The 13,495-nt window shown below is 54.1% G+C and overlaps 2 protein-coding genes across 6 annotated transcripts in view; one reads left to right on the top strand and one right to left on the bottom strand.

Annotated features, from left to right (window-relative positions):
* Nucleotides 1-2,281, bottom strand: part of STKLD1 (serine/threonine kinase like domain containing 1) — a 33,181-nt gene extending 30,900 nt beyond the window's left edge. For 3 of the 5 annotated variants that reach the window (XM_054520810.2, XM_054520825.2, XM_054520819.2), the window contains exon 1: nucleotides 579-676. The gene's annotated coding sequence lies outside the window, so the exon portion shown is untranslated. Of the gene's footprint in view, nucleotides 1-578 lie in introns of all 5 variants that reach the window. The other 2 variants (XM_054520813.1, XM_054520828.1) reach the window with 2 other exon arrangements.
* Nucleotides 203-13,495, top strand: part of SURF4 (surfeit 4) — a 16,339-nt gene continuing 3,046 nt past the window's right edge. Inside the window, 5 exon segments of the mRNA NM_001132975.1 lie at nucleotides 203-341; nucleotides 10,526-10,712; nucleotides 11,297-11,373; nucleotides 11,940-11,983; nucleotides 12,953-13,139. Coding sequence (NP_001126447.1) covers nucleotides 294-341; nucleotides 10,526-10,712; nucleotides 11,297-11,373; nucleotides 11,940-11,983; nucleotides 12,953-13,139 — 543 coding nt within the window. The 5' untranslated portion in view covers nucleotides 203-293.

Below are 13,495 nucleotides of genomic sequence, written 5' to 3'. Positions count from 1 at the left end.
GGCGGGCGGGGCCTCCAGCGTGAGAGGCGTGGCTTCGAGCGCGGCGGGCGTGGCTTCGAGCGGACGGGTCGGGAGGCTGGGGATGGCGCGTGGCCCCTTTAAGACGCTCCGGGGCGGGCCCGGGCGGCGCGCGGCCCCTTTAAGGCTTGGCCTACGTGGCAGCCGCTGGAGCCGCAGCCGACGCGGAGCGAGGCCGGCCGCCGGGCACTTCCTGTGGAGGCCGCAGCGGGCGCGGGTGCCGACGGGCGAGGGCCAGCGAGCGAGCGAGCCGAGCCGAGCCTCCCGCCGTCGCCATGGGCCAGAACGACCTGATGGGCACGGCCGAGGACTTCGCCGACCAGGTGCGGCCTGCGGGCTCCTCCCCCGGCCCCGGTCCCGACCCAGGCCGCCCGAGCCGCTCCGGAGTCGGCCTCCCAGCGCAGGGCGCCAGGCCCGGGCCGCCCCCTGACTCCTTGTTCCCACAGAGGGACCCCCCGCCCGGGCCCTCTGTCCCGGCCTGGCAGCCCCAAACCCGGCCTGCGGGCCCGGTCTCCCCTGCCCGCTGGGCCGCTCCCGGAACCCGGGCCTCGGCGCCTTGCCTGGCCAGCCGCCCCCACCCTCCAGCCAGCCCGGGGCGCGGGCTGTGGGGGTTTTCTCCCGGGCCGACGGCGCGAGTCCTGGCGTTGGGTCGGGTCTGAGGCTCGCGGGGAGCGCCTCGGCGTTTGGAGCTGCTGGGAGGTTCCCGCACGTTTTTCCTCTTACTGGGGCTCCCGGAGGCGGGCTGGGAGCTCGGGGACGAATGGCGACCGGGGGTCCTCCTAGAGGAAAGGGGGCGCGCTGGCGTGCGCCCCAGCTACAGGAAGCCACAGCACTTTTTCCTTTTCTCTTTCCCAGATGTGCTGGACTCTTGGGGTCCCTTTGACCCTGTCTGCTCCGTCCCCGTTTGGACTCTGCCCTGGGCTGGATTGAGTGGGGACCTGTACACAGCCTGGGAGGAGGGGAAGCCTATCTCCCTGATAGTCTCCTTCCAGAAGTGTCCAGGTGGCATTCTGAGCAACAGGGAAGCCCTTGAAACAGGCGGTTGGGTAACTGTTGAGAGCATTCGGAAACTGAGTGGACAGGATCCGATCCTACGAAGTGAAGGGACACAACTCCCTTCCCTCTTTCTTGATTAAGCTTGGCAAAACAAAAAAACAAAAACAAACAAAAAAGGTGGTGGTGGTTAGGCAGATTTATGCCTTTTACTTCTAAAAGAATCCCGTTATGTCGACAAATTAACAGCCTTATCCCCGCAGGGAGAGCCTTGTGTGGCCCACTTGCCGTTCTTTCCTCGGTTTACTTAATGTGTTCGTGTGGCTTTGCTAGAGTTTTAAGTAGTGATGGTTAAATTTTTAAATTTTTCTGGAGGTGGTAGTGAGTCATCAAACTCTGAGGCCTAGACTTATTGGAAGGCTTGTGTATGTGTGGTTTAAAAAAAAAGAAAAGAGTAAGTGACCGTTTTCTGATCAGCTATCGAGCTTTTCCGTTCCTCCTGGGGGTGATCTCTTTCTAGTGTGACCTCGCCATCGGTTCTCATTGCAACACTTTCCTGTGAGCCAATATTTTAAATTTGGGGGGAAAAAGTATATCAACTTGATGAAGCATTTTTTTTCTAAGGTTCTGATTTTGTGGTTAAAGACACAATTTTATTTATTTATTTATTTTTATTTAGTTAGTTTTTTCTTTGAGACGGTGTTTTGACCTTGTTGCCCAGGCTGGAGTGCAATGGTGTGATCTCAGCACACCACAACCTCCAACTCCTGGGTTCAAGCGATTCTCCTGCCTCAGCTTCCCGAGTAGCTGGGATTACAGGCATGCACCATCACACCCAGCTAATTTTGTATTTTTTTTTTTTTAGTAGAAACAGGGTTTCTCCATGTTGGTCAGGCTGGTCTCAAACTCCCGACCTCAGGTGGTCCGCCCACCTTGGCCTCCCAGGGTGCTGGGATTACAGGCGTGAGCCATGGCAGCCAGCCTTTAAAGACACAATTTTAAAAACAATTCATATCAAAAGCTCTCAAGAACCAGGTAGACCTTTTAGGTTTGTCAGTTTTCATTGACATAATTTATAGTGACCCATTTATATTTCTCCAAGTCACAACTTCCTAAGAAGATGGCTCCTCATAGCTGAGGGAAGGATGAGAGCTACATACACTCACTCTTTGTCCTGGAAAACCTGGATTTGCAAGTGAATTTCATAACCAAATCTAGATCAAATGTCTCCAGTCAAGCTGCTGCCCACTAGCAAATGACAGACTCTCCTATTGACAAAAAAAAAAAGGTTCCCAGTGTCTTCACATACTCTTTTCTTCATTTTTTTTTTTTTTTTTTTTTTTTGAGACAGAATTTTGCTCAGGCTGGAGTGCAATGGTGCAATCTCGGCTCACCGCAACCCCCGCCTCCCGGATTCAAGCAATTCTCCTGCCTCAGCCTCCCGAAGTAGCTGGGATTACAGGCGCCTGCCATCATGCCCAGCTAATTTTTTTGTATTTTTAGTTGAGACGGGGTTTCCCCATGTTGGCCAGGCTGGTCTTGAACTCCTGACCTCAGGTGATCCGCCTGCCTTAGCCTCCCAAAGTACTGGGATTACAGGCGTGAGCCACCCTGCCCGGCCTTTTCTTCATGTTTTGTTATTATGGTTTTTTTTTGGAGACAGAGTCTCACTTTGTCACCCAGGCTGGAGTGCGATGGCACAATCTCAGCTCACTGCAACCTCCGCCTCCCGGGTTCAAGCTATTCTCCTGCCTCAGCCTCCTAAGTAGCTGAGATGACAGGCGCATGCCACCACGCCCCGCTAATTTTTGTGTTTTTAGTAGAGACAGTGTTTTGCCATGTTGTCATGTTGTCCAGGCTGGTCTCAAACACCTGACGTCAGGTGATCCGCCTTGGCCTCCTAAAGTTCTGGGATTACAGGCATGAGCCACCGCGCCCAGCCTTCATCATGTGTTCTGTTATGTTTTAAATGAAAGAAGCGGTAGCTTGGAACTGGAAAGGCTCTTGAGGGGGCACAGAGTCTACCTCTCCCAGGTTACTGAGGGGAGGCCAAACCCGCTTAGGCTCCTAGACTTGCCTGTGACCAAGACCAAGAAAAGCTGGGTCTTGGTCCCCAGCGTCCCCAGACCCTGGTGTTGCTCTTCAGGCACAAGTCAAGGGAAGAGCACTAGCGGGTGAAGGGGCTGCTCACATACAAAACCCAAGTGGGTTAGGACCGTATCTGTAAGGCACCGTATCTGTAAGGTGGCACAGGCTGCCACCGTCAGATGATCTCCTTAGAGTCTGCCTAGGTGGTGGCAGAGCAAGGCTGCGGGAGCTTCCATGCCCTTTCGTGGGCAGCTTGGGAGGGCAGCGACTTGTACTCGCCCAAACCCCAATCAGATAGATGCAGGCAAGTAAACAGGGTTCGAAGTCAAAATATGGCTTCTTGTGGACGGAATCTGACCAAGCCCAGGTGGGGCTTTGTTTCTGTTTATCCACATAGTACTTAAAGCTGCCAGACCAGGCTTTTACATAAAAATGACCTAATTTGAAGCCGATAGAGGATTACCATGGAAGTCACTGATCAGCTAAAGTGACACATCCATTTTTTCACATCTTCAGAAAACAAGAGCAAAACTGAAGTGACAAGATTTGACCAGAAAGTGTGGGCTGCTGAAAGCAAGACCTAAATAAGCTTAGTTTCCCAGGCCCAGCGACTTCCAATATTATGACAATGACATGAAGTCTTTCACTGGGCCAGGTCCATGATAGACATTCCTCGTGTGAACCTCTTGAGTGCAGGAGGTTGGCCAGAGCGTCTCCATCTTCATATGGGCAGAGGGAGGTTGGCTGGCCGCACTGGCTCGTGGTGGGCTGGAGACTGAGTCCGCATCCTGTTACCCGAAAGGCTGGGTTCCTCACTGCTTGGTGGACTGTGACCTTTCCTTCTGGCCTGCAGAGGCTGGTCCACGGGGACGAGCAGTCTGGTTAGTTTCTGCTGGCAGGCTCCCCACAGTTGCATCTCTTGTCTCTCTGCCTCTGGCATCAAGCTTCTTGCTCTGGCAGCCAGGGACAGTGTCCTCTTGCTCCCGGGAGCCATGCTCTGTAGAAACTGCTGAGACGTGCTCTATGCAGGAGCTGGGCATTTGGAAGCCATGGGAAGGGGCCAGAAACTAATGAACTCAGCAATCCAAAGTAATGTCCATGCCTGCAGCTGCTCCTCATTGCCTATTAGACCCTCTGCAAAATGTAGCTTCTAAGCAGTTTATACCCATAAACAGCAATATTAGCACTTAATGGGTTCTGCCTGGTGGCTCATCACCGAGGTGACAGAAAAGCTGCATGGGGCCTTCCTCTCCACTGTGGCCTTTGGTGTTTTTAACCTGTTCTCAAGAGTGGCAGAGCTAGTCCTGGGCCCTAGGAGCTGCCCTTGGCCCTAGTTGAAGTGCTGGGGAAGCAAGGATAGGCCTGAGGACCCCTGAACCTGCAGGTGGCACAGGCACTGTGAGGCTCCCAATGAACACCGTGCCGGTGACTGACTGGTGTGGCGGAGTCCTGGTGACAGTGGCCAATGAACACCGTGCCGGTGACTGACTGGTGTGGCGGAGTCCTGGTGACAGTGGCAGGCTCTGTCATACCCTGCCTATACCATGAAGGAGTGAGGAGAGAAGGCAAAGAGGAGCTGACTCACTTTTCTTTGTGCGATGATCTTAACGGGAGGTTAAAACTCGCTCTTTAGGGGAGTGCGGGCGAGGAGCAGGGGAGGCTGTGGTTAGCGGGGCTCCTCCCAGAACATGGGGCCCAGTCGTTCTCAGTTACATCTTTCCTACAGTTGGGATTTTGATCACACAGTTTTTTAGTAAGGCTAGGCCATCATCTCCCACATTGGGCTGGTGACACCTTTTTTGGCCCTGCAGGGTTCTATAGCTGAACCTATAGAGAAGCACGGGAGGGGGGCTCGGGGAAGTTCTGGAGCTGCAGTGAGCCAGTGAGCTCGAGCCAGCTCTGACAGGCTGATGTGAGGGAAGCCGCTGGGCCGCAGGTGCTTGTTTCTAGGATGTGTGGGACCTGAGTTGGGCTTTGAACGAGGCAGCCCCAGTCCTTGGTGATCAAGGAAATCTGACCTGCCTTTTTCCTCGATGTTCTCATTCACCACGAATTTGCAAGCTGCTTTCCTCAATTTCTTTCTGTCCTGAGTGTGAAGAGAAAGTGGAGTTTTCTGTGTGGCGTGGGAGCTGCAGGTGGCTGTGATAGTGATCACTGGATGCCCAGGAAGTCATCTCAGGGTGGATATAATTAATTACGTTTCTAAAATCCCCTTCAGTCATCTAAAATAACCACCCCTTTGAGAGAAATCTCAGTCTTCCTGTTAAGCCCCTCAGATGCTGTCACTGCTTATGAACCATATCCTGCTTGATGGCGCGGTTCTCGGAGAGACTTAATGAGAAGCTTGGCCACAGAGGTGAGCTAACTGTGTCATCTTCGTCCTGCAGCCTGCCAGGTCAACAGCCACCTCTGGCTCTGCTGTCACAGTTCTCTGACGGTGGGGGAGGGGGACTGTCACAAGTTTTATGTGCTCGCCATGTTTACACAGGTCACCTGTGTGCTGGCTACCAGCAATGGCCTTAGTGCCTGCAGTGTTGCTGCTTTTTTTTTTTTTTTATTAAGTATTTATTGATCATTCTTGGGTGTTTCTTGGAGAGGGGGATATGGGAGGGTCATAGGATAATAGTAGAGAGAAGGTCAGGAGATAAACACATGAACAAAGGTCTCTGGTTTTCCTAGGCAGAGGTCCCTGCGGCCTTCTGCAGTGTTTGTGTCCCTGGGTACTTGAGATTAGGGAGTGGTGATGACTCTTAAAGAGCATGCTGCCTTCAAGCATCTGTTTAACAAAGCACATCTTGCACCGCCCTTAATCCATTTAACCCTGAGTTGACACAGCACATGTTTCAGAGAGCACGGGGCTGGGGGAAAGGCCATAGATCAACAGCATCCCAAGGCAGAAGAATTTCTCCTAGTCAGAACAAAATGGAGTCTCCTATGCCCACCTCTTTCTACACAGACACAGTAACAATCTGATCTCTCCTTCCTTTCCCCACACTTCCCCCCTTTCTTTTCAACATAACTGCCATCGTCCTCATGGCCCGCTCCCGATGGTCGCTGTCTCTTCGGAGCTGTTGGGTACACCTCCCAGACAGGGCAGCCGGGCAGAGGCGCTCCTCACCTCCCAGACAGGGCGGCCGGGCAGAGGCGCTCCTCACTTCCCAGACGGGGCAGCCGGGCAGAGGCGCTCCTCACTTCCCAGACGGAGCGGCCGGCCAGAGGCGCTCCTCACATCCCAGACGGGGCGGCCGGGCAGAGGCGCTCCTCACTTCCCAGACGGGGCGGCCGGGCAGAGGCGCTCCTCACCTCCCAGACGGGGCGGCCGGGCAGAGGCGCTCCTCACTTCCTCCCAGACGGGGCGGCCGGGCGGAGGCGCTCCTCACATCCCAGACGGGGCGGCCGGGCAGAGGCGCTCCTCACTTCGCAGACGGGGCGGCCGGGTGGAGGCGCTCCTCACTTCCCAGACGGGTCGGCCGGGCGGAGACGCTTCTCACCTCCCAGACGGGGCGGCCGGGCAGAGGCGCTCCTCACTTCCTCCCAGACGGGGTGGCAGCCAGGCAGAGGCGCTCCTCACCTCCCAGACGGGGTGGCCGGGCAGAGGCGCTCCTCACTTCCCAGACGGGGCGGCCGGGCAGAGGTGCTCCTCACTTCCCAGACGGGGTGGCCGGGCAGAGGCGTTCCTCACTTCCCAGACAGGGCGGCCGGGCAGAGACTCTCCTCACCTCCCAGACGGGGCAGCCGGGCAGAGGCGCTCCTTACTTCCTCCCAGACGGGGTGGCAGCCAGGCAGAGGCGCTCCTCACCTCCCAGACGGGGCGGCCGGGCAGAGGCGCTCCTCACTTCCCAGACGGGGTGGCCGGGCAGAGACGCTCCTCACTTCCTCCCAGACGGGGCGGCCGGGCAGAGGCGCTCCTCACTTCCTCCCAGACGGGGTGGCAGCCAGGCAGAGGCACTCCTCACCTCCCAGACGGGGCGGCCGGGCAGAGGCGCTCTTCACTTCCCAGACGGGGCGGCCGGGCAGAGGCGCTCCTCACTTCCCAGACGGGGCGGCCGGGCAGAGGCACTCCTCACATCCCAGACGGGGCGGCCGGGCAGAGGCCCTCCTCACTTCCCAGACAGGGCGGCCGGGCAGAGGCGCTCCTCACTTCCTCCCAGATGGGGTGGCAGAGTGTGGCTGCTCTTGTCTGTCCTGGGGTGCTGTGTGTCCTGCCTGTGTTGGGGGCTCTTCTCTGCTGTGCTGAGGGGACACTGGCTTTGGGACGTGTTCTAGAGTGGCATGACATGGTTCCAGTGGCCAAGTTGAAGTAGTTGTGACCAACATGCATGTAGGAAATAAGGTTAATGTTGGGCCTTGTCTTTAAACGTGGCTTTTTCAGTGTTCAGTCCAAACAGATGCTCATTAAATGGTGGCTGGTTTAAAGGAGACTGCATCAGCCTGACTTCAGCCTTCAGTCTGGACCAGGCTTGCCTTTGAAAACCAGAACAGCCAAGCAGTAGATGTGCTCAGTTCAGAATGCAGTACCTAAATTTTTGCATATTTTTCCCCAAAGCCAAGAGCTGTGTCTGTTTCGTCACCATGTTTGCGCAGGGAAGGAGGTGTGAATTGCCTGTCCCACCTTCTCTCCCTTTTTTGCTCTTTAATCCTCTTGACCCAGACACTCAAATTAAGAGTCGCAGACTCATCAAAGAGACTTTTAAACACTGCCTCAATCTCGTGGGCTGTGCACGTAGCAGATGAGCATGTTAAATGCAGGTCCTGCAACTGGGGGAGGCTTAGACCGCAGCCCATGGCTGGGCTGGTTTGCTCATCTCAGGCCAGTGAGTGGCTCACAGCTCTCATTTTAGAAGCAAGTCAGAACACTTCTGGTGTCTGTCTTGGGTGTGGATTGCAGTCTACCTCTCTGCTGCTGTTGGGGTCCACGCCCCGCACCCACACCCCACCCTGGGAGTCCTGCCACGGCTCCGTCTCATCTCAGAGGTCTGCACAGCCTCTTGTTGAGCTCTTCCTTCCTAGTGGTTGCTTTTCCCTGGGTTCAGATGAGATGAAGGCTTGTGTCCTTGCTGGGGCTTCCCAGCTGGGCCACGATGTGAGGCCATTACTTGAGAGCAGTGGCCCATTGTGTGCCACGGTGGTGTGCTTTATCTCTTCCATGGAGTATGGGTGATTACACTGTTGCTGGGCATTTAGAGAGCAACGGGGCCATGAGGCAGAACCTGGGGAGGGTATGTGGCGTCACCTTTCCCACCACCCAGTGTGATGCAGGTTGCATCACACTGTGCACATGGGCATCTTGTGCTGGTTCTCTGCATTGGCCCTAAAATTCACAGGGGAGCATTTGGGGCCTTTTAAAAAATAAAAAGTGAAACAAGGTCTTCCTCCTAGTAAAGTTGGAAAGAATCTTACCAACCATTAGTTCAGCTGGCCTCACTCTACTGTAGGATAGTAGAGACACTCTCAAAAAAGTAACTGGGCGTGTCCAGGTCACACAGTGTGCTGGCTGGATGGTACCAGGGCAGGATGAGATCACAAGGCCTCAGAGCCTCTGCCTGCGTTTCATCTCCCAAACCTGCTTGGTGATTCTCTGGGTATCTGTCGGTCACTGATTTCTCCCATCACTTCCGTGGAGTCAAAGGCTGAGAAAATGTGTGCAGAACTGACACTGCAGGGCACAGTGGGTTTGGGGAGAATGGCCACCTGGCTTTGTAATCTCTGCCTCCACTCTCTGCCACATGGGAGCCAATCTGCAGTGCTGACCTAGCCAGGGCCCCACCTGACAGGCTGGAGGGTGACCTGAACACCCAGGGGAATGGTAACAGATGGGCAGCTTCAGCAGTGTCTAGGACATTGAAGCAACTTTAAAAAATGCTGAAAAATAAGAAACACGCACATCTTCCTTTGTTCCAACAGTAGGTTTAGTCAGCCCTAGAAGGCCTGTGCAGCTGACGTTCGCTTGCCTCCCGTGGGGGTCAGCCTCTCGGGTGCTCTTTAGACTCTGGCTTCCCAACATGCGTTCGTGGATGGGTCCCCTGATCTTTCTCCGAAGGACTTGCTGTGTTACAGTATTTGTTTCACTTTATATCTCAGTTTTGCATGGGTGATAAGAGAAAAGTGCATGGGGTGAACCTGCGTGACATTTGTACCTGGCATCCAGTAGTGCATGTTGGCTACCTAACCCAGCCGTCATAAATGACCTGACTCACAGCACAGCAGGAAGTCATAAATGTTTTCTTTCCCTTTGACATTTGACAGTGATTTCACACACTTGCGTTTCATTGCTGTTGAAACAGCTGTCCATCCCATTTGTTAGTGTGTTTTAATTTGCTCGAGATTATGCAGGCTTTGACAAAATCCCAGCGCTTTCTAGCCATTAGCGGTACCAGCTTCATGCTGCGCTGACAGTTGCTGCACACACAGTCCCCAAGTCAGTTCCTGAGCTTGCAGGGGAGAGCTCCGTCAGGGGCCGGGAAGCGCCAGCCCTGGTTTGCAACAGCACACATGCGCTGTCCAGAGCCTGGGGCTTCTTCCTGCTGCTCTGGAGATTTTCGGATAACTGTAAACACGTGATCTTACTATTCAGTCAACCATGTGGCCCTCTAGGCGTGGCACCCTGGCTGTCACCTAAGACAACCCTTGTTCTGTCAGGGTACTCTGGGTGTCACTGGGCAGGCTGGGAGGTCCAGGCCCTTGGCACCTCAGCCATGTGTGACCTGCAGGCTGGGGTCAAGTCTTGGCATTGCACCATCAGGTCTGCGAAGCCTAGGGGAACCCCTTCCCGCTGGGTTTAATATAGCCATTTGTAAGGTGAGGGGTTGGACCAGAGCAGCGGAGATGCCTGGCAAAGTGCAGTGGTGCCTCAGGAGGGAGGCTGCTGCTGGCATGTCATGGGCAGACATGTCGTGCGTCATAGCCTGCAGCACCCAGGATGACCCATGGCAAAGAGTGGTCCAGCCTCAGATGCCAGTAGTGCTGAGGTGCAGAAATGCTGGGTAGATGACCTCTAAGTGCCTTTTCAGATGTCATTCTGTGATTCCAACTTGTAAATGCCTTTGACCGAAAAGAGCAGCTCTGTGTCTTGTGGCAGTGCCACCTTTGAAGACTGTAGTTGCCTGCTGAGGCACCGGGGGAAATCACAGTAGCAGAGTGTTAGGGCTGCTGCCCTATAGGGTCTGCCCCAGAGGGCCTAATGTCAAGTCATGCATCTCCGGGACTGATCCTTGGATTGTTGCACGTGTCCAGACTCACAGGGTAGCGCTCAGGAGCAAGCACTGAGAGCCCCCTAGTCTGCCCTGGGAAGGCACCGGGGCTGACAAGAGCTCTTGCCTTCCGCAGCGTCTGTTCCTCACACACACCCCACCCAAGGACATGCCTGGCAGCGGCCTGGTGCTCCCCGCCGCAGCCACCTCACCCTTGGGTTTCTGTGGCCCTGCAGTTCCTCCGTGTCACAAAGCAGTACCTGCCCCACGTGGCGCGCCTCTGTCTGATCAGCACCTTCCTGGAGGACGGCATTCGTATGTGGTTCCAGTGGAGTGAGCAGCGCGACTACATCGACACCACCTGGAACTGCGGCTACCTGCTGGCCTCGTCCTTCGTCTTCCTCAACTTGCTGGGACAGCTGAGTGAGTGGCTCTGAGGGTGGTCAGGATTCACCGGGCGTCTTGTTCCATGATCATTAGCAGTTGGGAGGCTGTGTGTGAACTCGGGGGTCTCCTGAGACTGCTGTCCCCCCTCCATTCCCCTCTTCTCCAGCTCAGCTGTGCCAGGCCAGGAGTCTGGTTCTGCAAGCCTTGGTGGGGACGCTTAGTCTCTAGCCCTGAGCTCACTGCTTTAGAGCTTGCTAAGGAAATAGGACATGGTCCCTGTCAGGGACCCAAAGCAGGAGATGCTGGAGTCTGGCTGGCACTCCACAGTAGAGCAGTTAATTGCCTGCCTCAGGTGGGTGGCTGACTTGGGAGCTGATTGTGGGAAACAGCCCATTCTTTATTACGGCAAGGGCTCCACTTTCTGGTGTTTGTGATAAGTCTAGTCAACTTACCATGTGTGGTCCTTGCCTATCATTAATTCTTCCAGAAGTTGTCTTTTGCTTGGGTAGGTGGTTTGGCTGCCTCTGGACGTAAGGGCCAGGTGAGGTAGCAGTGTATCAAGACAGTGCTCCCCGCCGGCACCCACCCTCAGGCCCCCTAACCCTTGTCCTTCTCTCCAGCTGGCTGCGTCCTGGTGTTGAGCAGGAACTTCGTGCAGTATGCCTGCTTCGGGCTCTTTGGAATCATAGCTCTGCAGGTACACGGGCCGTGTGGTCGGGGCTCCCTTCTCTTTGCTCTGGTGGAGCAGAGCTTCTGAAAAGACATCCTTGAGGGTTCAGTGTCACTCCCCCTTCAGCCACCTGCATGTCTCTGATGCCTGGAGCTCCTTTCTCTTCTGGGGAAGTCGTGAGCCCAAGCAGGGCTGTAGAGGCAGGTCATTCGGTACTGGGCCATCTTTTGTCCCATTTCTGTGATTACCGTGACAAGGGAAGTCTCGAGCTTGGCTGCAGCCAGGATGCTGTCTTGTTATCACGTTGCTTCATAAAGAAGAATATCTGGTTATTCATAATGAAATGCTGGAAACAGAATATCTGAATCCACATCAGTGGTCTCAGAATCACTTTGTTCTCTGGAACGTCATGGCACATTTCTTGAGAAATACAGAACCACATTTTTGAGCTTAGACTGTCCTCGGTCTCCTACAATGGTTTTGTGTGTTTTAGACTCCAGCTGACATTGGAGAGACAGCCATTTTATTATGAAGTTTGTCAAATGTCTTTGGAAAGGCTGAGACTCAAGTATCTCTCTCTTCTTTCCCTTCAGACGATTGCCTACAGCATTTTATGGGACTTGAAGTTTTTGATGAGGTATGTGCATTCTTGTTGGTTTTAGTTGGTTTTAGTATATGCTCCTCATACAGGTTGAGCATTGCAAATCCAAAGTCTGAAATGCTCCAAAATGGGAAAAATCTTGGGCACCAACATGACGCTCAAAGGAAGTGCTCATTGGAGCATTTCAGGTTTTGGATTTTCAGATTTGGGATGCTCAACCAGTAAGTATATAATGCAAATATACCAAAATCTGAAACACTTTGGGTCCTAAGCATTTCAGGTTAGGGATACTCAATCTGTATTTCTAAACTCAGTTAACCATTGGTTTGAGTAGACTTCTTTGGGTCTAAACCAAGCTTGTCCAGCCTGTGGTCCACGGGGTGAACACGGCCCAACCCAAACTCATAAACTTTCTTAAAACATTGAGAGGTTTTTTTTGCAATTTTTAAGTTTTATTTTTTAGCTCATCAGCTATCATTAGCATTAGTGTATTTTATGTGTGGCCAAGACAGTTCTTCCAGGGTAGCCCAGGGAAGCCAAAAGATTGGACCCCCCTGTCTGAATTGTGCCTCTTAGAAACAAGTTCTGAAGAGGATGTTGCAGAGCCCCTAGAATAGTAGAGACTGAAGCCGTCTCTTCTGACCCTTATTTCATGGGCATGGGGACTCAGGGTCTGAGTGGAGGACAGGCCTGACCACGGGGACCCAGCTGGTCAACACTGAAGCTGTGACTAGGACTCGGTTTTGTGTGTGTTCAGGTAGCCCGTCACTGTCGAGTTGTAAAGACACCTCTGTCTCTTGAGCTATGTAAGGTTTTACATGGGTGTAACTCGAGTCTGAGGTCCTGTGCGCATGCCTGCCTGGTCCTGCTTGGCAGATCACTGGGTTTGGAGAAAGGGAAGTAAGGGCCTTCTTATACTGGCAGCAAGGTCTCCCTGCACCTGGTCTCACAGACAGGCCGGATCCTGGTGAGGCTTAGCTTCCAGCCCACATATCTGTTCCTCAGGAACCTGGCCCTGGGAGGAGGCCTGTTGCTGCTCCTAGCAGAATCCCGTTCTGAAGGGAAGAGCATGTTTGCGGGCGTCCCCACCATGCGTGAGAGCTCCCCCAAACAGTACATGCAGCTCGGAGGCAGGGTCTTGCTGGTTCTGATGTTCATGACCCTCCTTCACTTTGACGCCAGCTTCTTTTCTGTAAGTATTCCTACTTGCCTGAACGGTCTGGTTTCCTGTCCTTTAGAGAGAATGCTGTCCCTCCCCCACCCCCTCCCTGCTCACCCTTCCCTGGTTGGGTACTAACCACAGCCTGGGGGAGCTGCTCAAATGGAGCAAACTTTTTTTTTTTTTGAGAGGGAGTCTCGCTCTATCCCCCAGGCTAGAGTGCAGTGGCGTGATCTCAGCTCACCGCAAGCTCCGCCTCCTGGGTTCACACCATTCTCCTGCCTCACCCTCCCGAGTAGCTGGGACTACAGGCGCCTGCCAACACGCCTGGCTAATTTTTTGTATTTTTAGTAGAGACAGGGTTTTACTGTGTTAGCCAGGATGGTCTC

Source organism: Pongo abelii, chromosome 13, assembly GCF_028885655.2.
Source record: "Pongo abelii isolate AG06213 chromosome 13, NHGRI_mPonAbe1-v2.0_pri, whole genome shotgun sequence".
Taxonomy (NCBI): Eukaryota; Metazoa; Chordata; class Mammalia; order Primates; family Hominidae; genus Pongo; species Pongo abelii.
This window is presented reverse-complemented; position numbering and strand designations above follow the sequence as displayed.